Raw genomic sequence first — 27,221 nt, forward strand, 5'->3', positions numbered from 1 at the left:
ACGATTTCCATTTTTTAGTTTTTACTATTGAATGAAAGAAATTGATTTTTGGAAAATATTATTAAAACGGTCAAATATTCCTAGGTTTTCAGAGTATGTAAGTTTCAAAAGTTTTATTTCAAAAAGTCTTATGATTTGTCCCCTTTAGATGTTTATATTTGTTGAATATTGTTTATACGTTTTCTCTATCCATCATATGTTTTTGGAAAGATGATTATATGATTTAAGAGGTATGAAAATAATAAAAAGTGATCACTTAAGATTACTGTTTAAAACACTCCAATTTACAATTGCCGTTGTGATAGGTCCTAATGCACAGAATGTTATTAACATGATTTTTTTTATTGAAACATATTTTGTTTGCATAAATAAACACACATAGGAATAGGCAAAAGTTTTTAAACTATTGTTTACTTATCTAAGTGATTGAATAAATGTTTAGTAGATTTAGGTAAAACTCATTAGCCTTGTTACCGAGTCCATGAAAAGTTTGTCAAGCCTTTGATTGTCTTAGCTCTAACTAAAAGAAACATAATTACGCATTTTTGATTGAACTGTGCTGAGTTGGGTAAAGGTAATATGTTTTTTTTTGTTTTTTTTTTTTTGTTGTTGTTGTTGTTTTTTTTTACATTTTTATTCAGATTTTCCACATAAAGTAAATACATGATACAGAAAGAAACAAAGACAACTTTCACACACACTTGCATACACAGACTGTATATATAAATATATAACTTTAATACAGAGTATGTAGCTTAGCTATAAATAATAGATGAATAATACATGAGGAAAAAAACTTTCATAGAAGGCAGCATATGGTATAGAATAATATGACAGAGGTGATAACAAAATGCATGAATCAATTCTTTCTGTCTATTGATCAAAAAGATTACGAAAAAGCCCTCTACAATTTTTTTTTGGACAGATATTAATTGTTTTTAACTTAGATCTTTGAATTATATAGCTTTGAACTTGGTGCTCTATCGATCACTCAAAAACTTGGAATAATCTCAATGTTACCAAAAGGAAATAAACCCAGGGAATTCCTGGAGACCAATATCTCTCCTCAATGTTTCTTAAAAAATATCATCGATTTATCTTGCCAATAGAATGAAGAAAGTTCTTGATAAATTAATTCATGAAAATCAGAAAGGATTCCTTTCTGGTAGAAATATTGTTGAAAATACTCGATTGTTGTATGATATCATGTACTATACAGAACAACAAAATATACCAGGAACTTTACTATTAATAGATTTCGAAAAGGCATTTGATTCTGTGTCCTGGCAATTTATGTACAAAGTTTTATTTTTTTTTAACTTTGGTGCTGAAGTTATTGTTGGATTTGGTATATATAAAAATAAGCAATATACCCTGTGGCGGGCCTCAAAATAGTCCATATACCGGAAGTTAATCTGATTGGCTAGTTTTTCTGAAACCAAACATTGTTCAAAATCTTGGCGGTGTTGTTCAAGGCACAGATCAGTTGGCTAACCCTTCTGCAAAGTGTTTTGTACTGTGAAATCGTACATAATGTCTTTTGCGAAGGGTAAACGATTCACCGATGTGAAAGGTAGTGTATGTTTGCAATAGAATTAATACATACAACTTATTTGAATGGAAGAGAGAATCTACTTATCTTTCTCTCGCTTTTCAGCATCACCTGAGTCTGCAGTGGAGACCGAATCATCCTTCTGATAAATTGATTATTGAACGCATAATTCCTTCGATTTGATCATTATCCATGCAGTCATATTATCTTTTTGTACCGCATATCGTTCTCGAGCTCAAACCTACCGCCATATTATTTTCCTTGTAACCCCCCCCCCCCCCTCCCCACGCCCCTCCCCAGTTCGGTCCCTCCCTGGATTTTTGAATGGGACAACGTCCTGTCAAGTTTTTATAAACGCACAAAGGCTTTACATCATCAACTAGCTTTAGACGTGGTTCTATGCTCTAGCTAACGACCGAAAGATCATTTCATCCTATTTTTTTTCTCGAATGTTTTAGTAAATCGTTGGTGCTTTTATTTTGTAAGACGCTTATAATTACACTTTTACAGTACATATTTTACTGATCATGAACCAATCAGATAAATAACGCCTATGTATAGTGTATTTAGGATCAATCATACTGCAATTAAACTCATACTGCAATTAAACTCTCGTGTTAAGGATCTATCATAATGTAGTTTTAACTTGTTTATTAATTTACCACACACCAGCACCTTACTATATGTGCAGCCACAGTGGTAAACAATTGGATATTAAATTGCATGCCATCTCTACTAATATAACTGACCGATAAAAGAAGCAATTTCAATCAGCAGAGTGATGGTGACAACCTCTTATAAGCCAGTGACACCAACCTGTTCCTTTTTTAACTGATCATAATATATTAATATAACTAATGAATGAAAACTATTAATTTTTTATGCCTTCAACATAGTGGGGGCATACCACTGTTTTTTGTCCTGATTCCATCTGTCTGTCCACTCACAGGAGCATGTTTTGATATAAGACTAGGCCTATAGGAAGACATGCCCCTGTGGTCCATCAATGCAATATAGGTTAAGTTTTTAGCAAGCTTTTTCAGGCGATGTTTACATCTGTTTGGGAAACTTGTTGATAATGTTATTATATATAAACTGAGAAAATACCATGTGTCAAAATGAAATATTTGTAAGATGAAAAAAGTTCAGTACTTTTAACAGCTTATAATGCTAAAATAGAGACTGCACATAAATATACCTTTAGAAGTGATTCACATTAGTAGGAATTGTAACAGTTCTCGATTTTTCCTCTTTATGAAAACCAGAACTCGGGGGTAGGTTTCCTTGGCAAATTTAATTCAGAGCCATCAAAAATATACCCTTGAGTGTAAATTGCATAAGACAAACTTAATAAAATCACACTCGGGCACACACCTGAGACTATATATATGCCCGTATACAAGAAAAGGGAAACAACTCCTATAAGAGTATGAGTATACCTAATTCACGACATATGAAGCATAAATTATATAAGAGAAATAAAGGATTATACTTTACCTTTTACAATGAATCATATCATTAGCAGCGGCAAATATCGTCTAATAAACTAGAAAATACTATAAACTAGTTGACTACAAAAACTATCTGTAAAAATAATTACTTTTCAGTGCAATTTGACTATTAGAATTTTAGAAAATTTAAACCAAATTATACCATAAAAGTATGAAACAGACTTACCTCAGCTTTGGTGTGAAGGTTTAACGATAGGAATGACCCAAATGGGATTTCTGGCCTATAGGACATGTACCGCAACATCTCTGGTCTGTCTGTCTCGTGCACACCTGGGTATATACAGGTGGCACATGTCCTAAGTCGGTGGCCGTAAACTATAGGTCAGTCTCGGGTCACATGTCATAATATTCATAGACCAACAGATACACACGTAACGCACATGATGCGTACAGCACACATTTTATACACACAGATATATAAGTCCATCTCCAGTACTGGGACAAATTTGCACATTGCATATAAAATGTAAATATCTAATCAAATAAACATATTTGAAGCAGAAGTTTTGTTTTGTTGTATTTGGCATACTTCTTGCAAATAAATCATGATAAATGATTGGTCTGCATGTTATAGGTTATTTTGTAGACAAATAAAACCTAGCAAAAGTGTGACATTTCCAACTGGTGATATGATACCGGTTTTTTTTACATTTATTTAATCTCCCAGTACAGTTTAAATGTGTCATTTTGCCAGAGCAGTCGTGTATAAACACACACACTGTAAAAAAAAATCACAAACACAAGTATACAATGCCTGCTTTAATTTCTATTTCTTGTACATCCTACCAAAATTTCTGTTAGCCATGCAAAATCAATCTCTCTTGTCACCTACGCCACCTGATTGATTTATCCATGGTTTAATTTACTGATACAGCATAACACAATGCAAGTCATGTTTTTAAGGTAAAAGAAAAATCATTTGAAAACATGTAACTATCTATTATAAAGACTTTATTAATAATCATATAAACATCAATGAATTATAATTCCTTTCATTCAAAATGTAATATTGTTGTTGTGACAGACATTCAAAAATTTCACAAAAACAATTTGTCATAAACTTAGTGTGACTTTTAGTGGAGAATGTCAATTAAGTTTCAATCTTACTTAAGTAATGGTGTCCAGATTTACCATTTGTGTCCCAGTTACTTACATAAGAATACTAATTTACAACTGAAATGATATAATAGTAACAACCAAATGATATGGGAAAGGTGTACACTTTGTATTCATTGGATTAATCAAATAATATATAGACTTGAATGAAGATAGAAGCGCCATATTCAAAATAAATATTCAATCTTACGTAATTAATGGTGTCCAAATATTTTCATCTGATAATTTTTTTTTTTAACATTAAACTTTTTAGAAATAGTTTTGCCTGAATATATAGAGACTGCGTTATAATATACATTATATAAATAACAATTTAGTGTTTACTTTTAAGGTCTAGTGTGCTTTCTTGGACACCACATTACTTACGTAAGGATTCATGTGGCTTCAATGAATTGGTAGATGAGGCTAAAATGATCCATTGTATTATCTCGCAGCATTTAATTCTTGAATTGCACATATGTCAACTATATAAAACTACAATCTGTTCTAAAATAAATTCATTTTGAAAATTCTGACCTGGTGTCACACTATTTGTCCCAGTACTGAAGACTTGCTTATATACAACTCACAATTACATGACGTGAACGGATATATTAAGGTTGCTTGACCCTCGAATATTTCAACGAAATCATTATGGTAGTATTTAAAAGTAAGATAACTTTGGGGTATTCTTGTGACCATCAGATATTAAATCATAATTTGAGATAGTTTCTATCTTTTTTAGGTACATTGATATGTAAATTAAGTTATATTTCTAGGCCTTGCTGTATGAATCATTATTATAATCATGGTACCTCTCATTTTAGCTTGTGCTCCACCAGTTGGTGCCTATGACCCTAAAGATCTTGTGAAGAAAAAGGGAGCAGCGCTTATCAGTTCTTCAACAGAACGGTTCAAAGAGCCAACGGGTGATTTTCATATTGATCAATTTTGTTTTGTCCATAAAAGGGTTATGTAATCATCTTTGTTTAAATTTGTGAGCATGGAGCATTGTCTGAAATTTTCTGATGTATCATCTGTCTGTTCATTCTGACCAATTACATTGTTCACTGGTGTTTTGGCAAATTTGATAGGTAGATTGCAAACTACATGGCCATAGGGCAAACTAAAAAGCTTTCCCCCCAATAGTTGTTTATATTTAAGCCTATCCTAAACTTTGTCATACTGATAGTAATTTTGAAAGAAAAAGCAACATGTTTACCCTGAAATCAAATACTCAAATTGGCAATACCCATTCAAACCCAAGACTAATATATATAATATATTTATATACACTTATAAGGGTCTACTAAATGCCCTATTTCAGATTAAATAACATATGTATTGATAGTGGAAAATACTCCTCAAACTTCCTCACATGAAAGTTAAAAAATCCTCTTTTATTAATCTGATATATATTATCCTTTTGTAAATCAAATCAAGCCTTTGTTTCTGCCATTTTCAGTGATAACTCCTGGTCCTGGATCATTTGACATCTCATCTGTGACGCCTGGTAAGAAGGGTCTCAACGACACCCGCTGCAGGCTCAACGCAACATGCCTGGGAAATCAAGTATGACTTGTACAGTAACACTATCATCTCCATATCCTCAACTGTTTTACAATATCGGTATAAATCAGGAATATTTTGAGCGGGGCTATTTGTAAAATTATAAACCGATTACATGTTTAATTTTAAAATATGCAGTTTCTACTCTGATAGACAGCGCATTAATGTGATAGTTTAGTCTTTTTTCTCGTCCCTAACTTTCTTTCATATATTTCTTTTTATGCCACTACCATTTTGACATGTAAATAATGTTTATGTATCACTGGATACAGTTGATATACTGCAGTAGTGTTTTGTTATGTTTCAGCCCCCCTCAGCATCAAAGCGATTACTGAGTCAGTCCTCTTCCATATCCTCATCGCTAGAGAGTTTATCATCAAAAGGAAAAGACAAGGTTGTTGAAAATTATCTAAGAATATCATTATTGGGCTGAAAATGTACAAACTTAGATATTCAATTGCCATCAAAAGGAAAGGACAAGGTGGTGAAAATATTTCTATAGAATATCAATAATAGGGTGAAAATCTTCAATAATTTCTCACTACATTCTTCTGTTTTACCCAAGTGTTAGTGCAATCTGTTAATTTTAGTCCGTGTTAATTAAATTAAGGAAGTTCATATATAAAATGTTGATCTTCAAGTCAATGGTGAATTTTCTTCCTTTTTTTTGTGGGGGGGGGGTTGCCTACTGTTCTCGTACATCTGAAGTATTAACAGGTTGGTGTGCATACAAAATTCAATCAATTAATACAAATATTCCATGAAAGGGTCAGTTTGACAACTTATTAAGTTCTACCTATGCCTGTCCCAAACTTTAATAGCGTTTAATAGATTTCTTTTTGGGTAGTGCATTTTGTTATGTTGTAGGTTGGTTTGTAGTATATTCCTATACTTACTGTCAAACTGACTTGGTTTATGGTATATTCCTCTTCTCTTTGAATATCTTTACTTTGTGTATGATTGATAAAGCTTTAGAAACATTGTAGAAATGCTTGCTCTTAATTATTTATGAAATATTTTTCAGAATGATAAAAATGGAGGAGTGTGTGAGCGCTGTAAACTATTTGCTGAACATGACTCGAAGGACTGGGCTCAATCTCTCAAGAAATGCAAGTAAGAGTAAAATAATGTATTTGTTCCTCGCTGTTCTATACTCACTCCATGTTGTTGTAAGACCTTAACCCCTTTTTACAGGAGTGTCTGGTAAACTCCAGGAAAACAAAACTTCATTGATGTATGGAAGATGCACATGATGTATCCATTGTTTGTTAAAAGAAAAATTACAGAAGATATTAGTGTGATGAAGACATTTTTGTTTCTATTTGAAAGGGAGGCCTTACAAGCCCAAAAGTCTCGACTGCAGGAAAAACTAAGAGAGCTAGAACTAGACTCTTGGCAGAAGGATGACTCTATCAGGTATAAATGGACAGTTTAAACTCAAACCAGTATTGCACAGTCTACACACACACTAAGTTGTCTGTCTTGTCTGCAGCAAAACGCTGTTATCGGGTTGTCTGTCTCAGGTTGTCCATTGGCAGGTATTGACTAGATGCATTCCTCTTGTGAGAATTTTGAGAAAATCTATGGTTTAGGAGTAATTATAAGTACAATATATACCAGAGTGTTATCTAGAGTAGTTAATACAAGTTAAGTCTTGTACCGAGTGATATCTAGAGTAGTTATATACAAGTTAAGTCCTGTACCAAGTGATATCTAGAGTAGTTATATATAAGTTAAATCCTGCACAGAGTGATATCTGGGTAGTTATATTCAAGTTAAGTCCTGTACAGAGTGATATCTAGAGTAGTTATATACAAGTTAAGTCCTGTACAGAGTGATATCTGGGTAGTTATATACAAGTTAAGTCCTGTACAGAGTGATATCTGGGTAGTTATATACAAGTTAAATCCTGTACCAAGTGATATCTGGAGTAGTTATATACAAGTTAAATCCTGCACAGAGTGATATCTGGGTAGTTATATACAAGTTAAGTCCTGTACAGAGTGATATCTGGAGTAGTTATATACAAGTTAAGTCCTGTACAGAGTGATATCTAGAGTAGTTATATACAAGTTAAGTCCTGTACAGAGTGATATCTGGGTAGTTATATACAAGTTAAGTCCTGTACAGAGTGATATCTGGAGTAGTTATATACAAGTTAAGTCCTGTACAGAGTGATATCTGGGTAGTTATATTCAAGTTAAGTCCTGTACAGAGTGATATCTGGGTAGTTATATACAAGTTAAGTCCTGCACAGAGTGATATCTGGGTAGTTATATACAAGTTAAATCCTGCACAGAGTGATATCTAGAGTAGTTATATACAAGTTAAGTCCTGTACCAAGTGATATCTAGAGTAGTTATATACAAGTTAAGTCCTGTACAGAGTGATATCTGGGTAGTTATATACAAGTTAAGTCCTGTACAGAGTGATATCTAGAGTAGTTATATACAAGTTAAGTCCTGCACAGAGTGATATCTGGGTAGTTATATACAAGTTAAATCCTGCACAGAGTGATATCTGGGTAGTTATATATAAGTTAAGTCCTGTACAGAGTGATATCTGGAGTAGTTATATACAAGTTAAGTCCTGTACAGAGTGATATCTGGGTAGTTATATTCAAGTTAAGTCCTGTACAGAGTGATATCTGGGTAGTTATATACAAGTTAAATCCTGTACCAAGTGATATCTGGAGTAGTTATATACAAGTTAAGTCCTGTACAGAGTGATATCTAGAGTAGTTATATACAAGTTAAGTCCTGTACAGAGTGATATCTAGAGTAGTTATATACAAGTTAAGTCCTGTACCGAGTGATATCTAGAGTAGTTATATATAAGTTAAATCCTGCACAGAGTGATATCTGGGTAGTTATATACAAGTTAAGTCCTGTACAGAGTGATATCTGGGTAGTTATATACAAGTTAAGTCCTGTACAGAGTGATATCTGGAGTAGTTATATACAAGTTAAGTCATGTACAGAGTGATATCTGGAGTAGTTATATACAAGTTAAGTCCTGTACAGAGTGATATCTGGGTAGTTATATACAAGTTAAGTCCTGTACAGAGTGATATCTGGAGTAGTTATATACAAGTTAAGTCATGTACAGAGTGATATCTGGAGTAGTTATATACAAGTTAAGTCCTGTACAGAGTGATATCTGGAGTAGTTATATACAAGTTAAGTCCTGTACAGAGTGATATCTGGGTAGTTATATACAAGTTAAGTCCTGTACAGAGTGATATCTAGAGTAGTTATATACAAGTTAAGTCATGTACAGAGTGATATCTGGGTAGTTATATACAAGTTAAGTCCTGCACAGAGTGATATCTAGAGTAGTTATATACAAGTTAAGTCCTGCACAGAGTGATATCTAGAGTAGTTATATACAAGTTAAGTCATGTACAGAGTGATATCTGGGTAGTTATATACAAGTTAAGTCCTGTACAGAGTGATATCTGGGTAGTTATATAGTTAAGTCCTGTACAGAGTGATATCTAGAGTAGTTATATACAAGTTAAGTCCTGTACAGAGTGATATCTGGAGTAGTTATATACAAGTTAAGTCCTGTACAGAGTGATATCTGGAGTAAAAATAACAATCGTGTACTGTCCCAAACCTTTCACAGTCCTAATTGGTGTGTTACTTTGTTCAGGGAAGTGTAGAGATTTTTTTCTGCTGTTTGTGCTCTACTAAAAACTTGTTCTGTCATGTTTTGTCAAGATTTTTTTCAATGAATCTATATAATTAAAACGTAACACTGTCTTGAGAAAAGACTTGTTAGAGATCATTTTGGTTATGGTTTTCTTTTGAATCAGGCCTCTTAAGGCACAATTGTCTTTGTATTTCCTAGGTTAGCCTGCCATAAAAGACTAATCCAATTTTCATTGAACCATTTTTATTCTGACATCCCCCTTACATATAACTAGGAACACTCGTCCGTTAACACAGCAGTACATACCATGTATATAGGGCAATCAAGGAAAATGAAATGCTTGTTTGGCCTTGTTCAGCTTTCATTCTTGGTTCAGTCTAGCCTTGTTGGCAAGCTGATATTTTCGTATTTTTCTTACAACAAAGGAATCATAACGGCCAATCGGTAGACAATTTCATTTAAAAACTACATAGAATAACATGAAAAAATCTACTTGTCTGATTGATTTTCACTAGTTGACAACAAAATTTACTTGTCTAATGGACTAGTTAACGATAACAACAAATCACATGTCCATCAGTCCTGGACTAAAATATCTGAGTTTCAAAAATTACTGTTGTCCTGCAGGTCTTGTTAAAGTTTGAATTGAAACAGTTCTGTCTATTGTCCTGATTTATATGTTACAGGTTCCTGAAAGGCGAGATGTCTGCAACCACAGACCACATGTTGCAAGGCGAACAGGCCTTGTTCGAGGCCAACGCAGAGATTGCGGGGTATAAAGAAAAGTTTGAACACTTGGAGGAGTAAGTATTTACTTGGTATTGAAAGTTTGAAACATTTAATACCAAACTTTTATGGCTAGTCAAATATCACATGCTTCAAGGTATAGTGGAGGGATGCAAGTCCGCTGATAAAATTTCTTAAATTATTATTGTATTTATTAGCAAATAAGTCCTTACCCACAAAGAAATCCCCTTCTTCATTTTTACACAATCATCAAGTTTAGAGTAGCAAGAAATCTTTGTTTGCAAATAAACCTTCCCCAAACTTTATTGCTAACCTTGCTGTAGAGGAGGGGGTACATATTTGAGTACAACTATGGTAATAGATAGGAAACTATCATTGTAGAAGTGATTTTCCTGGCCAGAGTATTATGTGATAGCACTTTATAAAAGTGAAGCTTTGTTCCCATATTATTCTGTAATAGTTCATAATTTATACAGTTCTATCTTTTACTATTTTCAAATATGGAATAAAATCATGAAAAAGAATTATTTTGAATTTTTGTTTTAGCGAATTATGATGCGTTTTATGAAATAAAATGAAAACAACATACTTTTATTTCAAACGTTTTGAGTACAAAGAACCACAATCTATTTAACTATTTATCTGGTTTACTTCCCGAGTCTGGTTTACATCCTGAGCTGGCCTGTTTGATTTCTGAATCTACTTGAAATTATCTTTAAATATTTACATTTACACTGCAGTTCCACTGTATAACTTTACCAAGCTCACTTGAATGTCATGAGTCCATAACTTCCAAATCTTTATTATGACGCCATTATTATAGTGACGTCATAATTGTCAGGTCGGCGATAACGAAAGATGGCTGTTGAAAAGGCTGTTCCGTCTTTGACGATAATAATTTGTTCATTCATCGTCGTGCGCTTCATTAAATTTGCCTTTGTCCAGTTGGCATTCATCAGCCCATAACTGCCAACTGAAAGCAGTTTAATGTTTAAATGAAATTTTGTGTTTTTATGCCCCTGCCATGAAATTGGGGGGGGGGGGGGGGGGGCAATATAGACTGTAGTACTAGTGTTACCAATGCTTGTCCTGTCCCATCCCCCTCCCATCCTGTCTGACCTGATGCAGTGTAACTAGCTAATCTCAGGAAATGCTGATGCTATCCTCAGCAAACTGTGTTTTAGGGTATCAAGTGGCAGCAGGTGCCTTTATGTCTTACAGACATTTTCAAGTTAAGATGTAATTTATCCTGAATAGATGTCTGAGAATAACAGTCAGAAATGCATGTCATTTCTACTTAAATAAAATCAACATGTCGGCTGGCTTGGATATGTGTCTATTGATCATTCTTTGTGTAACTTTTTCTAGGCAAGAAAAGACTGTCAACGAGAACATCCGTTTATTGTCGGAGAAGTATGAGGTTATAGAAAAGCAGCTAGGTGAGTGAATATCTATCATTTCTGAAATTACTTTTCCTTTCTTCGAATATTTCCCTTTAAGGAACAGTCTTAATCTGTATTAAGCGACCACTCAAGAGAAGCTGAAAAACTGTCTCTTAATGGAGAGTGGTCTCTTAATAGAGATGGTATCTTAGATCTTAATAGATCATCATAAGTTATTTACTCACTTGGGAATAATAATGAATAATATATAAAGATAAGCTGTCCATTAGATCAAAATAAATACTTCATCAATTGATTTGATTACTTTCTGATTTTGTGTAAAAAAAAAAAATTTCTGAAATCTTGGTCTGGACAAATATTCCAATCAATAGTTATGTTACTGCATTTGCTACTTCATAAACAGGATTTTTTCACTGGCAAATATATGTCCAAAAGTCTCAAAAAGATTACAATTTAAAAATTAATAGTGGGTTGACTGATTTTGCATTCTTTCTTTTACATCTGTATTTTTATATGTCAAAACACCTGAAAATTGTCAGAATTGCAAGAAGGTCGAAAATCTTTTGGGAATGGTGTTATTTGGCACACCCAATTACATAGGTATGGAGAATTTGTTTTGTCTATGGAGAATTTGTTTTTTTAGCTCATTTGGTAGGGTGTGAATAGTAAGGAAGGTTCTGAGTAATAATTGCCTCTGTTACCACCACCCAGCCATTCTCAACGATTATTATCTCCTTGTGACGAGTCGGTGAGGCGACATAGGGATAGGCTCGTACCTAACCAAATGACGTCCTTGCTTTATCAATTTCATTAATGGCTCGTACCTAACCAAATGACGTCCTTGCTTTACCAATTTCGTTAATGATCCAATTCTCCTGAAACTTAATACACTTGCTCATAACCATCATCTCTTGTACAAGTTTAGGTCTCTCTCACTATTCACTTAATTAAGCCTTTAAAATGTCAAAAGCATGTTAAATATTGAAGACTGAGCTGGATATTATCAACATAATCAAAGATATTTCTTGATTTTGAAACCTATAAGTTGATTCTGGTACTTTTATTTTTACCAATTTCAGAAGAGTTTTTTTCAGAAAGCAAACTAAGAGAGATTTTCTAAATCATCCCTAGCTAACTTGATTGTATACTTTTGTTATCTAAAGACAATCTATTGAATATTTATGATTTTAAACTTATATCTCTGTCGGCAGCTGAGGAGCAAAGTCAAGGTAAGGAACGCCAGCTGGAGCTTCAGTCACGACTGGAAGTCACCCGGACCAATCTACAGGAGGTGGAGGAAGATTGTGTTGAACTTCAGCGAAGGAACAGTGACCTTCTCCGCAGCCTTAACAGGGAAAAGGTAACTAAAAAATCTCACCTGGAAAATCTAACCCGGATCATCACATTAATTAGGATACAGTGGTATTGATATTTATAGCCCCCATGGTTTGTTTTTGCTTAACGTCCTATTAACAGCCAGGGTCATTTAAGGACGTGCCAGGTTTTGAAGGTGGAGGAAAGTCAGAGTACCTGGAGGAAAACCACCGGCCTACGATCAGTACCTGGCAACTGCCCCACATAGGTTTCGAACTCGCAACCCAGAGGTGGAGGGCTACCTTAACCACTCGGCCACCTCGCCCCCATGGCCACTTCAGTATATGGGTTATATGTATACCATAAAAATTCCTTGTAATTTACTCACCCTAAAAATCACCTTAAAATTGCTAAAGTCTATACCATTGTTCTTAACATTTTGGTAGTCGTCATTGAGGGTCAAAGGTCACATCGGACCACTTTCAAAATAAAAAGCTAGTGACCAAGCTTAAAATATTTGATTAATAATGGTATTCAGAGAATATCTATGTAAACCCCCATCTATTTATTTTTTATTTTTTTGCTTATATTCTGTTTTGAGTTGAATTGATTTGATTAATATTTATTTAAGAAAAATATTTGACAAAATTTTAGATGATTCTAAAGTGACATATTCTAATCTTTTTTTTGTCTGTGGTCATTAATTTAAATGTGTCAAAAATAAATATTTTTTACTTCTCAATAACCAAAAGGGCCAGGGACATGATATTGAGCCAGTGGCATGATGGGATGAAGGATTACCTTTTGTTTAAATAAATGAATGTGCACCTTCACTTACTTCCAAGGTCAAAAAGATTTGCATACAATTTTAGTTTAAAAGCAAAACATGATCTGTTGGTATATGTTACGTACTTAAAAATGCATGTGCCTGATAAGGTCCATGGGCTTCCTGTCTTGTTTTGTCTTTTGTTAGAAATTATTGTCTTGATGTTTCGGTATGATTTAAAAAGGTCAAAGGTCAAATATGACAAACTGTTTCAGAGGTAAGTTTTACAGTAAATATACACAAACTTTGGAATTCTATGGAATATGATATGGGAGATTTGAACTTTAAATGTATTTTTTACACAGGATGAGGTGGAAAAACTTATCTACCAGGTAGATGAGCAGAAGAAATTATCAGGCGACCTTGGCAGCCTACTGGACAGCAAAGAGGAGATCATTACAGACCTAGAAATACATCTTGAGGCAACTAAAGTAGAGTTACAGAATACAAAGGACACGGCAGAGAAAAACGCTACACTCCTACAGGACCTCCGCAATAAGATCTCTGAGCTGGAGTCAAAGGAGGAATCCTTACAAAACCAACTGAAAGAGGAAAGTATGAGCAGTAATCAGATAGCTCGCTCCCATGCTGACAGAATTATGGAACTTGAGCAGGAAGAGATGGTTCTCAAGGAAGAAGCACACCAGAAGGACGAGAACTTCAAGTCCGCTGTGAGGAAGTGTGAGCGTCTTGAGGAGCAGGTCGATCGGCTTACAGTACAAGTTAGTGATATAAAGGAAGAATTTGAATGCACTGTGAGTGAGGTGAAACATACCAAGGAGAAAGAGCTGAGAGATTTGATGGCAACGGTGGACAGGTAAGGCTGGCAGGGACTACGGCAAATATCTCTCACTTCTAGTATTAACTCTTTCAGTACCGTTGTCGACTATAGTCGACATAAAAATGTGCTCCCTCTTCCCCGTTGTCGACTATAGTCGACATGATTTCAAGCTCCGTCTTCTCCGTTGTCGACTATAGTCGACAGACTAAGTTGACGTTTTTAAAGTGTTGATTTGTCGGCAGCATCAACCGATAAATACAATTACCAAATGCAATGATATATAAAATGTGTTCAAAGCTTTTGAAACAAACACTTTGGTTGATAAATCAGTTTTTATTTCGTTTGTTTTAAGTGTTTTTGGGTAGAGTAATAGTTGATATTTTCTCAATATGTTCTTAATGTAAACACTATGGCGGCTTGCTACATTTGCAGTTAAGATATCTGAGTCTAGGACGTTTCACAGTGATAAATATGATCTAGATCTTATTTTGTTAAATATTTCTAAATCATGTACAAAGATAACACTAACCTTTCTGTTTCTATATGGAAAAAAAAAAAACCACACCATAGATGCATATGTAGTCTGCCATTTTGTTTAAACTTCCGGGGCGAGCCTAATAACTACTTCCGGTACGGAATCCGGAAAGAACACATAGTACGGAAAGAGTTAAAGATGATTTAAATAAAAAAATACTATTACCAGTAAAATATTTCTTGTTAAATCTGTTTGCATGGTAGTGATGGCCTTTTACATATTGACCACAAGCTAATATATGTACTGTAAAATTGAAATTATCTGTGTTTATTTTTTTTGTGTTTTTTTTTTGTTTTTTGTTGTTTGTTTTTGTTAAGTACATATGTAATTTGAAAACTAAATTTACAAATGATTCCAAGGTACATAAATCATTTTGACATTTGAATCTTTATTATCATATACATGTATAATGAAAGTTTTTCTGAAACATATTAATCCTGAAAATACCTTGATAAAACTGTTTATTGTGCTGTTATATTCTTAAAGGACAAGAGCAGAAAAGGATGGACTGGAGAGACAAATTATTGAACAGACAGACAAAATCTCAGCTCTTGATGATGATGTCGTACTTCTTTCTAAAGACAAGGAAACCATAGAGAAAAAGATGGCTGCCAGTGAGGTAGACTATAAAAATACCATCGGTGAACAGATTAAGAATATTGACGACATGAATACCAAGATAGAGACTCTTTGTCAGGAAAAGTTGGAACTATTGCGACAGCTGGAACAGGTCGCCCTTGACAGAGATACAGTTAAACAAGAGCTTCAGCAAACTAAAGAGAGTGTTACAGTAAATGCTGCCCAGAAGGAGGCAGAGTGGTCACATGACCTGCAGCGTCTGACTAGTAACCTGGAGACAATTACAGAGGAAAAGCAAATGTTGGAACAGAAATTAGCACAGGCAGTAGCTCAGAGGACCGGGCTCAGTGAATATGTTGAGGAGATTAAGGCAGAGTTGGAATCACAGAAAAGAACTGTTGAGGAGGTCACACAAAAGTTGTCAGACAATATAGTTACACTAAGTGAGAGTAGGGATGGCTTACAACATCAGCTCCATACAGAACAAACCAATTGTAAAAGTCTGCAGAGTGAAAACAGCAGTCTGATGAGTGAAATCGACTACCTACAGAAATCCACGGAACAGCTGAAAAGTGACATTACAGAAGAAGGAAAGCAACACCAAAAACAGATCAAAGGGTGTGGTGAGGAGAGACAAAGGTTAGTAGGAATGGTGCTTTTGGTATAAATACAATAATTATCGTTTAAGAAGAGAAACCACTGTTTAAGTAATGGTTGTTGATTTTGACATTAATCTAATACATCTTCCTGGGCCTAACTTCTGAACAGGTAACTATATACATGTATAAATGAATCTTATGGAAACTTGAAACATATACAAATGCATCACCCATAGTATAGGCTCTCTACAACAATCGGGTCACTGCAACCATCTTTTAAGGTAAAACGTCAATGAAGTGCAAAATTTTCAATGCAATCTTGATAAAATTGAGAGGTCTGTGCCTCATTTCTGTTAGAAGGGGGAGAATATAAATGTTTGGCCTCCTTACAGAGTCCAAGGTTTTCTTCTGTTTTCTGCCAAGGCCACATGAAACTAAAACTTATCTTCTTCCTCCTTGCTGTTCATTTCACTCCTTTCTGGTTCTACATTGAATTCAGTACTGTCTCTGTTAACTGTTGGACAGACATTGGACCTTTTACAATGCAAGTCAAAGCCGGAGTCTACTATTAGGTTTTCTATGTGGGCACTCTACTGTTATAATTTCTATGTGGGCACTCTACTGTTATAATTTCTATGTGGGCACTCTACTGTTATAATTTCTATATGGGGAGTCTACTGTTAGGTTTTCTATATGGGGAGTCTACTGTTATAATTTCTATATGGGGAGTCTACTGTTATAATTTCTATGTGGGGAGTCTACTGTTATGTTTTCTATATGGGGAGTCTACTGTAAGGTTTTCTATATGGGGAGTCTACTGTTATGTTTTCTATATGGGGAGTCTACTGTTATGTTTTCTATATAGGGAGTCTACTGTTAGGTTTTCTATATAGGGAGTCTACTGTTATAATTTCTATGTGGGAAGTCTACTGTTATGTTTTCTATATGGGGAGTCTACTGTTATAATTTCTATGTGGCTAGTCTACTGTTATAATTTCTATGTGGCTAGTCTACTGTTATGTTTTCTATATGGGGAGTCTACTGTTATGTTTTCTATATAGGGAGTCTACTGTTAGGTTTTCTATATAGGGAGTCTACTGTTATAATTTCTATGTGGGGAGTCTACTGTTATAATTTCTATATGGGGAGTCTACTGTTATGTTTTCTATGCGGGGAGTCTACTGTTATAATTTCTATGTGGGGAGTCTACTGTTATGTTTTCTATATGGGGAGTCTACTGTTATAATTTCTATGTGGGGAGTCTACTGTTATGTTTTCTATGCGGGGAGTCTACTGTTAGGTTTTCTATATGGGGAGTCTACTGTTATATGTTTTATAGTGTAAGCAGAAGCTCATTATTACTGTAATTGTTAAATGTTTACAGACTGGAGAATCAGCTAGCAGATATGGAGAAACAGCTCTCTACACTAAAAGAGGAACTCTCATCAAGTGTAATGGAGCGATCATCAGCCATAGAAAAAGTGACAGATTTGACTGAACAAGTTTCCAAACTTACTGATGACCTGACCAGCAGTCAGTCTACAAGTGATAGTATGTCTGACAAGGTTGCATTTCTAGGGAAGAAAATAATTGACCTGGAAGAGGAGATAGACTCTGCGAAATCTGTAAACTTCTTTCTCAGTAATCAGGTCACAGGGTTGACTGAGCAAGTGACAGAGTTTGAAAACAAACTAGGATCTAGTCAAACTAAAAACCAGGAGCTTGATAACCACATTAGACGAATTAAACACACAGTTGGTGGACATGAAAGGACAGTTGGATTGTAGTGAGGAGCACAACGACAGTTTGACACGTCAGGTTTCTGGACTGAAGGACCAGGTGGCTGTTTTAGAGGAAGGTCTGAAATCAAGTCAGATCCTGAATGAAGCCATTACACAAGAAAAATCTGCACTTTGTGAGGAATTAGTTTCTGTGCAAGCGGAAAAAGAAGCGCTTTCAGAACAAATTTCTGAACTTGCAAGCGAGTTGTCCACAGTCGAGTTAGAAAAGGAGTCGTTTTGTAAGCAGGTCGATTCGTTAGCAGACAAACTGGTAGATTTACAGTCAGAATATGATACACAGGGTGAAACTGTAACAGTTCTTAAAGATCAGTTATCTAATAGTGAGGCCAGCTCAAAGGCCGTCTCTCAGAAAGTGTCAACTCTGGAGGAACAATTGAAATCTAGTCAGATAGAATTCAGGGCAAAGATGGAAGAAGCCTCTCATTTAAAAAGGTAATGATGGATTGTGTTAGTCGATAACAGTTTGATGTACATACTTGTGTGTATTATAACATAATGGTTGTAGGTTGATTACGATTATCATTGATAATCAATTAGGAAGGGAAATGAAGCTAAATGATTGTTGCTTCAATTGAAAAGCCAGTTAAGTTTTGAAATGAAAAACATTTTCTTACCTCAAGAAACTTTTAATTTATAATCCTGTTAATATATATTCTTACAGACTGGGTTGTTTCCTATAACAGAGAATTAAACTGAATTTTGTTTGCAAATTTTCCCAATCTCATTTCATTTTTGAATTTTCCTTTTTTAATCATTCATTTAGAATTTGTGTTAAGAAGCCAATCTTTCAAAAGAAGTTGTTTGTGTCTTTTACATTGTTTTAAATTGTATTAAAAATTATGTTTGAATATGCCATATTTAGATGAATGTTACTGTGACAAAATTTTCCCTCACAAGTCAAAGACCCATGGCTTGTTGATATATACAATACCATAACATTGAATAAAACACATCATGATCATGAGTGCCTTGATGCTGTCTGATGGTTAGTCTAGATAATGCTAAAGTAATACAAGTTTGCTTTTAGTGTAATTTATATAAAGACCTTAGCTGTTAATAGGGCATTAAACAAAATAAACCAAACCAAACTAAACCAAAGCTTTTAGTGTGATCTAGTGATAATATTGTAATTAATATAAACTTGCACATTAAAAACAAAAACAGAAACTATTATAGAATGCCTTTGTTTTCAACTTTCAGCTACCTGTCACACATGGAGGATGAGGACAAGAAACACAAGGAGTATATAGTAACCTTAGAGGAGCAGCTAGCCGAGGGAGCCAACAAACAGGACCTTGAGCAGACCCTAGAGGAGATGGAAAAATGAGTACATACTGTGTATTATACATAGAGCCTGGCCGATTTCTAACTTGCCCGGACAAAATCCAGAGCCCCACTCGATTTGCACTCTTCTCCTTCTAGAATATATCTTCCGGTCACTCGATTTGTAGCTCTTCTGCTTCTGGAAGATCTTCTATGTCTTCTGTCTCGAAGCTGGAAGATTTATCTTCCAAGATGGCGGCGACCATGTTTTAAGTGTGCGAGTGATGAGTTTCACTAGAGAAGGATTTATGACACATACATGCACGTGTATGTGTCATAGTGTTTGAGAAAACTTTAAAAATTTACAATATAACGGAATGCGATCTTCTTAGAAGGCTTCTCTTCTGAGAAGAGAGCAAATCGAGTGGGGCTCTGGGGAATTGTTGCTATACCCTGGCATTGGCTTAGTCATCTAAGTTAAGGTTTTTATAAACCAATGTTGTGTCAACACTAATGAAGAAACAATTTCACAAGTGTGTTCCTTGTGACAAGACCCTTCCGTTGATATTACATTTGTGGACCTTCTGAGCATATAATTAACTGTGACCTTCATTTATAATCTACTTTTAGAAAACTAATTTATGTATTTCAACCCACTCTGTAAGCTTTGTTGTCTTCTAACAACTCTTGTCTATTATAATCAATCAGTTAAAATGTGTAAAAGTTCCTTGTGAATGGAATGATAATAGATTATAAATACTAAAAATTAGAAGTTGAAGATTGGTATCATTAATGGGCAAGTTCATGTACAAGATTCAAAAATATATGATGAAAGTGCAAGTATAAAAGACAATAGCAATGACAAGTGTAAACCACAAAACCTTCCCACTGTTTGGTATTTTGTTGTTGTACAGTTGACATGTTCATTTATGACAGATGGAGAAAACTGTACGAGGATCTTCAGGCAAAGGTAGAGCCATTTATGGAACAGTTGGATGCTTTTGAGTTGGAGAAACATGCTCTGATGGGTATATAAATATTTTTGTTTTTACAATACCACATTTGAGTGCAACCTCTCTCACATAACTGTTGACTCCTTGCAAAAGTCTAACCTGTTGTACTGTATATATAAACAGTCTATAAAGATTCATTAATACACATTTTTTTTGTTTTTGTTTTCTCTGGCTGGGGACTAAATTATGTGATACAGCTGTCCTATATATACTTTATTATTGTGAAAACACAATTTACTTGTTACAATATACATCTGGAGGGTGATAATAGCATAATGTATGTAACTTTGAGTATTGTATAAACATATGTTCTTGTTTTCAAACATATCTTTTTTGTTGGAGGTGTACATGTAACACCTGTGTTATGTTAATTTTCCTGCTGATGATATCTTTTGTCTGTGGTCCGTCTGTCTATAAACTTTCCTTGTTATTGCTTTTTCTAAGAAAGCACTCAATGGATCTTTCTCAAATTTCATTTGTTGGCCCCCAGCGCATATTCTATTTTGAGACTGATTGGAAAACAATTTTTAGCTCACCTGGACCGAAGGTCCGGTGAGCTTATGTCATGGCGCAGCGTCCGTCGTCTGTCCGTCCGTCGTCCTTCAACATTTGCTTCAAATCGCTACTAGTCAAAAAGTTCTAATTGGATTTTGACCAAATTTGGCCAGAAACATCCTTGGCAGAAGGGGAACAGATTTTGCATAAATTGTGACTCTGACCCCGAAGGGGCCAAAGGGGCGGGGCCCAATAGGGGAAATAGAGGTAATTCCTTTAAATCGCTACTAGTCATAAAGTTATGAATGGATTTGAACCCAATTTGGTCAGAAACATCCTTGGGGGAAGGGGAACAGATTTTGCATAAATGGTGACTCTGACCCCCGAGGGGCCAAAGGGGCGGGGCCCAATAGGGGAAATAGAGGTAATTCCTTTAAATCACTACTAGTCATAAAGTTATGAATGGATTTGAACCCAATTTGGTCAGAAACATCCTTAGGGGAAGGGGAACAGATTTTGCATAAATGGTGACTCTGACCCCAAAGGGGCCAAAGGGGCCAAAGGGGCGGGGCCCAATAGGGGAAATAGAGGTAGTTCCTTTAAATCGGTACTAGTCATAAAGTGATGAATGCATGTTCTAAAAACAATTCTTGAGGTCTTTCAGACCTTAGAGAGTCTGGACTTCATTAATCTTTAAAGCAGTTCGGATTCCCACACTATAACCATATATAGCATTGTTTGAGATTTACAAATAAAACAAATTGAATATGAACAATATTTTGACATTTGGTCTAATCCAACCAGGTGAGCGATACAGGCCCCATGGGCCTCTTGTTTTTTTCATTCTGACAGTTGAAGTTTGTGACCACTATATTTCTCTAAAGCTATAGCTACTTGATGAATCTTTCAATTTTCATATGTAGGTTTTCCTCTGTCCCTTGTTATGGCTGTTCAATTTTTAGTTTGTTTAGGAAAACAGAATGGCTGACAGCTGGAAGCCATCTTGGATTTTGACAGTTTAAGCTCTTCTTAAATCTTTTTGATATTTTATATGAAGGTTTTCCTTCTTATCAAATTGTTTAGATGAAATGAAGAAAAATGAGAAAAGTAGAGAAAAGACTAGTGTTACATAGAACCAATAAATACATTCTGGAACCTCTCATTATTATTACTCTAAATGTACCCAGTGTTTGTATAACATAGATTAAAACTTTCTGATAGGTCAAAGCAAGAACGCCCAGGCTGAGGTAGATAAGCTGAGTAAGGAGTATGCCAAGCTGTTGGGTCACCAGAACCAGAAACAGAAAATTCACCACATCATCAAAATCAAAGAGGAAAATAACACACTGAAAAAGGTAAGTGTTGATATTGTCGGGAACTGCAAATTATGGGTAATACATAAGTGTCACTTGTACATGTTGAACAAATGTTAAGTTGATAATTTACTGTCGAGATCAAAATGCATTTTAGCTTGAAGTTAGCAAATTCAACAGCAGCTAGAAGATGAGACAGAATCTATCTCCACATTATTAAATACTGTCTTGGATTTATATTGTCGGAGACGTGAAGTGTTGTGTGTCACATGGAGAAGCCATACCGAATATCCCCTCGAATATATAGACTTCAAGTGATAACATAATTAACATAATAACAAATGACAAAATTATTCAATTCATGCCATGTTTTGTTGATAGATAGATGAATATATAAATAAATAAATTTGTTGACTCTGGGATCATTCCCTAACCCATGGTAGGCTGTAAACAAATGGAGAGTGATGCTGTTGAAAGGATTATAATCTATCTCTAATATATTTACCTGTATGTTTACCTTGTTTTTACCTGTAGTAAATAAGAAACTGACTATAGTCAGATTGCGCTAGTCTTACAAATCCATCACATTTCTTTGTTCTCCAAAGCATGGGGAAGTACACACCTAAGGTTATGTATATATGGGTGTACAATATATCATACATGTACACACCCACTTTGAATATGTATGTTAATACAAAAAACATCTGAATAGGTCTATGCAGATAATTAAAGTTTCATTTTTAATTTCATATGGACAAATTTAATACACAATTTAAAATGTGATTGTAATCCATATCTACATATATCTATATCTATACATCCTTATCAGACTAACTCTGTATTTTTGTCATTTTGCTATATTGATCATCCGATCTTACGAAACCGCACATGTATGCTAACACTCACTTTTCAGTTTTCTCATTTAAGGCCTCTTGGACAGTTACAGCGAGGCCAACATAAACATAAATATTCATGTAAATTTTAAGAAATTTCATAATACATATATGTACATGTAATTGTTAAAAATTGTTTAGCTGCCTACATGGCTTGATAGAGACAGCTCAGTAAAAATGTTCTTCCACCCACATGTCTTAAACCATTGATCTATTGTGCTGATAATCTATAGATCACAGAAACCAGGAATTACTTAGGAGACCAAGCTTATTTGCATATCATCTTTTCTGTAGGAGGTATCTACTCTACGTGAACAATGCAACAAGCATAAAAGAATGATAGGCAAACTAGAGGATAAGGTCAGGGCTGCTGAGGGCAAGAAAAGGTTTGACACTTCAAAGGCTTTCTCACAATCTAAGGAAAATCTGGTACCTCCTTCATCACCACTCCGTGACGGTAAGGATCAGCAATGTGTATCACCTGTAAAACTTAAACTATAAAGACCTTCAATGACATATACTTTGATTATAATATGTTGTACAGGTTGTGTGATGTATTCTTAATGATTTTGTGTTGTTCTGTTGTAAACGAAATAATGATAATATTGATTTATGGACAATTGTAAACATCCTTTGTTTTGATATACTGAAATCCCATTGAGTTGTTGGCTATAATACAGCAGACATGCATTTTCTTTTGTATGGATACAAGTCACAAGAGTAGTAATTACATGTATACATATACAAGTCACAAGAGTAGTAATTACATGTATACAGATACCAGTCACAAGATTAGTAATTTATACATATATACAGATACAAGTCACAAGAGTAGTAATTACATGTATATATACAGATACAAGTCACAAGAGTAGTAATTACATGTATACAGATACAAGTCACAAGAGTAGTAATTACATGTATACAGATACAAGTCACAAGAGTAGTAATTACATGTATACAGATACAAGTCACAAGAGTAGTAATTACATGTATACAGATACAAGTCACAAGAGTAGTAATTACATGTATACAGATACATGTCACAAGAGTAGTAATTACATGTATACAGATACAAGTCACAAGAGTAGTAATTACATGTATACAGATACCAGTCACAAGAGTAGTAATTACATGTATACAGATACAAGTCACAAGAGTAGTAATTACATGTATACAGATACAAGTCACAAGAGTAGTAATTACATGTATACAGATACAAGTCACAAGAGTAGTAATTACATGTATACAGATACAAGTCACAAGAGTAGTAATTACATGTATACAGATACAAGTCACAAGAGTAGTAATTACATGTATACAGATACATGTTCACAAGAGTAGTAATTACATGTATACAGATACAGTCACAAGAGTAGTAATTACATGTATACAGATACAAGTCACAAGAGTAGTAATTACATGTATACAGATACAAGTCACAAGAGTAGTAATTACATGTATACAGATACATGTCACAAGAGTAGTAATTACATGTATACAGATAGACGTCACAAGAGTAGTAATTACATGTATACAGATACAAGTCACAAGAGTAGTAATTACATGTATACAGATAGACGTCACAAGAGTAGTAATTACATGTATACAGATACAAGTCACAAGAGTAGTAATTACATGTATACAGATACAAGTCACAAGAGTAGTAATTACATGTATACAGATACAAGTCACAAGAGTAGTACTTACATGTATACAGATACAAGTCACAAGAGTAGTAATTACATGTATACAGATACAAGTCACAAGAGTAGTAATTACATGTATACAGATACAAGTCACAAGAGTAGTAATTACATGTATACAGATACAAGTCACAAGAGTAGTAATTACATGTATACAGATACAAGTCGTCACAAGAGTAGTAATTACATGTATACAGATCAGTAAAATGAGTAGTACTAGTCCCGTAATGATACTACCAGAAACTTATTTCCTCTGATATCATTACAGGAAATCGACGCTGATTGTTTTGAACTGCAGATTCATTGGCAGCTGATCAACTCAAGCCAACCTTTCTCCGCTTGATAATTCCAGTTTTAGTTTACTTTTAACATTTCATGATTTTTTTATCTGTTGTCATTCCTTCCGTGTTTATTCAATTTACCTCCTTTGAAAGTCCAAGCCAAAAAGTGTTACATACATATCATTAAGCTCATGCAAGAACTAAGTTTAGATTCTATTCTAACAGGGATTGATTTTTGTTTTTGCATTATACTAAAGAGAGGAATTGAAATACTTCTGTTTTTATTTGCTCGTAATTTTCGTTATTATTTTATTGCCATTGTTTTATATTGTGGTTTCAGCTTCAGTTTGTATCCCATTGTAATACTTAAAATATTACTCTTTGTTATAATTGATAATTTATGATACTTTACCATTATTGCCCTGAAAGTTTCCTTGAAATAGGAAAAATAAATCTATAATTAAAATGGCCATTTATCAAAAGACCTTTGTTTTATTTTTTAAGTTTTTCATTTTTTTCTACATTGCATAAAAGCCTCAGGTTTATCATTTCACACCCAAATATGGGATATGTACGTGTAAGTGCACCATTATTTCACACCCAAATATGGGATATGTACGTGTAAGTGCACCATTATCATTACATCACATATAATAATCATCATTACATCATCATCTTTGTTTAGGTGGTGGACTATTTAAATCTTTGATTTGTCCATTGTTTGTCCGTCTGTCTGAAAATAATCCTTGTTATCACTAATTCTTGAAGTACTGGAAAAGCTTCTCGAAATTGTATACATCTCACACTACCAACATTATCATCATCATTGCATTGATACTTCTTGCACTACCATTATCATCAATATAACTCACACTATCATGATCATCATCATCATCATCATCGTCATCAATGCATTTCGCACTGCAGTCATCATCATCATCCATCTTGCGCTTTCATCATCATCGTCATCAATAAATCTCACACCACCACCACCATCATCATCATCAATACGTCTCCCACTTCCATCATTACCATCAGCATCATCATGCACTTTAATCATCAATGCATCTCCCATCATCATCATCAACAACAACATCAACATCATCAATGTATCTTACACTACCATCTTACACCATCTTATTCCATTTTCTGATTCCAGTTGACAAAACTGTTTGAGTAATAATACAGTTATAGTAATCTTGATCTTTTCATTTCATGAGAACCTGAGGTTGGTCAAAATTGTTATTTATTTAAAATCTTTGAAAGCAACATAAAAGAAGTTAGAAGTGGGGTGTCATTATTGAAGTAAATCATGATTAAATTTTACAAATTGTAACAAACTCATTATTCCTAGTCTAATGAGTTGTTACGTGACATTCTGAGCCCAATAAGGCAACGCTGAAATCCTATATATGTGTCACTGACTATTGCCACTACATTGAGAATGAAAACACTCTGCATTATAACATACTGTGTAATTCAATGGTATATTGTTGTAGTGTTTATGCATCGTCGCACACCATATCTAATTTCGAAAATCTGATGGATTTCTTATTAATGAAATTGCCCCTGGGATGTGAGGTTGGTGTTTATGTTGAAAATTGCGGGTCAAGTCTGTATTCTGACAACCTGTAAAATCTTACCAGTATGGCGTTAAATTAGATAGTTTGTTTTGTATTCTGACAGGTCATGACATCTGACCAGTGTGGTATCTAATTAGATAGATTCACTGTGTATTCAGATACTCCATGAAATCTGGTAAATGAGGTGTCTTAATTAGATAGATATACTGTGTATTATGATATCCTGTCTAGTATATCCCATAAGGTGTCAGATTAGACAGGTTCCTTTGTACTTTTTTATTTCCCATAATGAATTCCATTGTGAAAAATATCTTAAATATGGCTACATGTACTAAATCTATGTTAAGAAATAAATGTTAGATAGATATTCATGTATAATGTCTATTATGTCTATTATCTTCCAAATCTGAGACAAAAGGAATTGTTTTAACTATTTGGCTCGTTGTGAGTTTCTTTATGATGTTGTTATAAAATAGTAACCCAATATTTTGCAAGAGTGGGAGTGTGCATTGATTGCGTTTCCTGATGAGTAAGTCCATGCATTATATATAGATAAACAGGTGTTGTATTTAAGCCGCTTTTGTTGTGAATGGAAACTGCCAACATGTGTTTTGTATTCAAGTTTGATATTTGAGGAGAAATTATGCTTCAGGATATTGAGATTGATGTGGAAATGTTGAGCATTCATGAAAATGTTGATACAAAGC

General features: G+C 34.4%; 1 protein-coding gene across 1 annotated transcript; it reads left to right on the forward strand.

Moving 5' to 3' along the window:
- The first annotated feature begins 1,446 nt into the window (after positions 1-1,446).
- LOC117329066 (hyaluronan mediated motility receptor-like) lies at positions 1,447-26,660 on the forward strand. The gene is given in 18 exon segments (XM_033886773.1): positions 1,447-1,573; positions 4,986-5,087; positions 5,624-5,730; positions 6,017-6,121; positions 6,752-6,840; positions 7,057-7,143; positions 10,068-10,184; positions 11,497-11,567; positions 12,743-12,891; positions 13,977-14,488; positions 15,474-16,205; positions 17,550-17,956; positions 17,958-18,399; positions 19,168-19,290; positions 20,167-20,258; positions 21,960-22,093; positions 23,239-23,401; positions 24,919-26,660. Coding segments are annotated over 18 exon segments (3,486 nt in total). The 5' UTR covers positions 1,447-1,533; the 3' UTR covers positions 24,933-26,660.
- Positions 26,661-27,221: the final 561 nt, after the last annotated feature.

Source organism: Pecten maximus, chromosome 6 (genome assembly GCF_902652985.1).
Source record: "Pecten maximus chromosome 6, xPecMax1.1, whole genome shotgun sequence".
In the NCBI taxonomy this organism is placed as follows: Eukaryota; Metazoa; Mollusca; class Bivalvia; order Pectinida; family Pectinidae; genus Pecten; species Pecten maximus.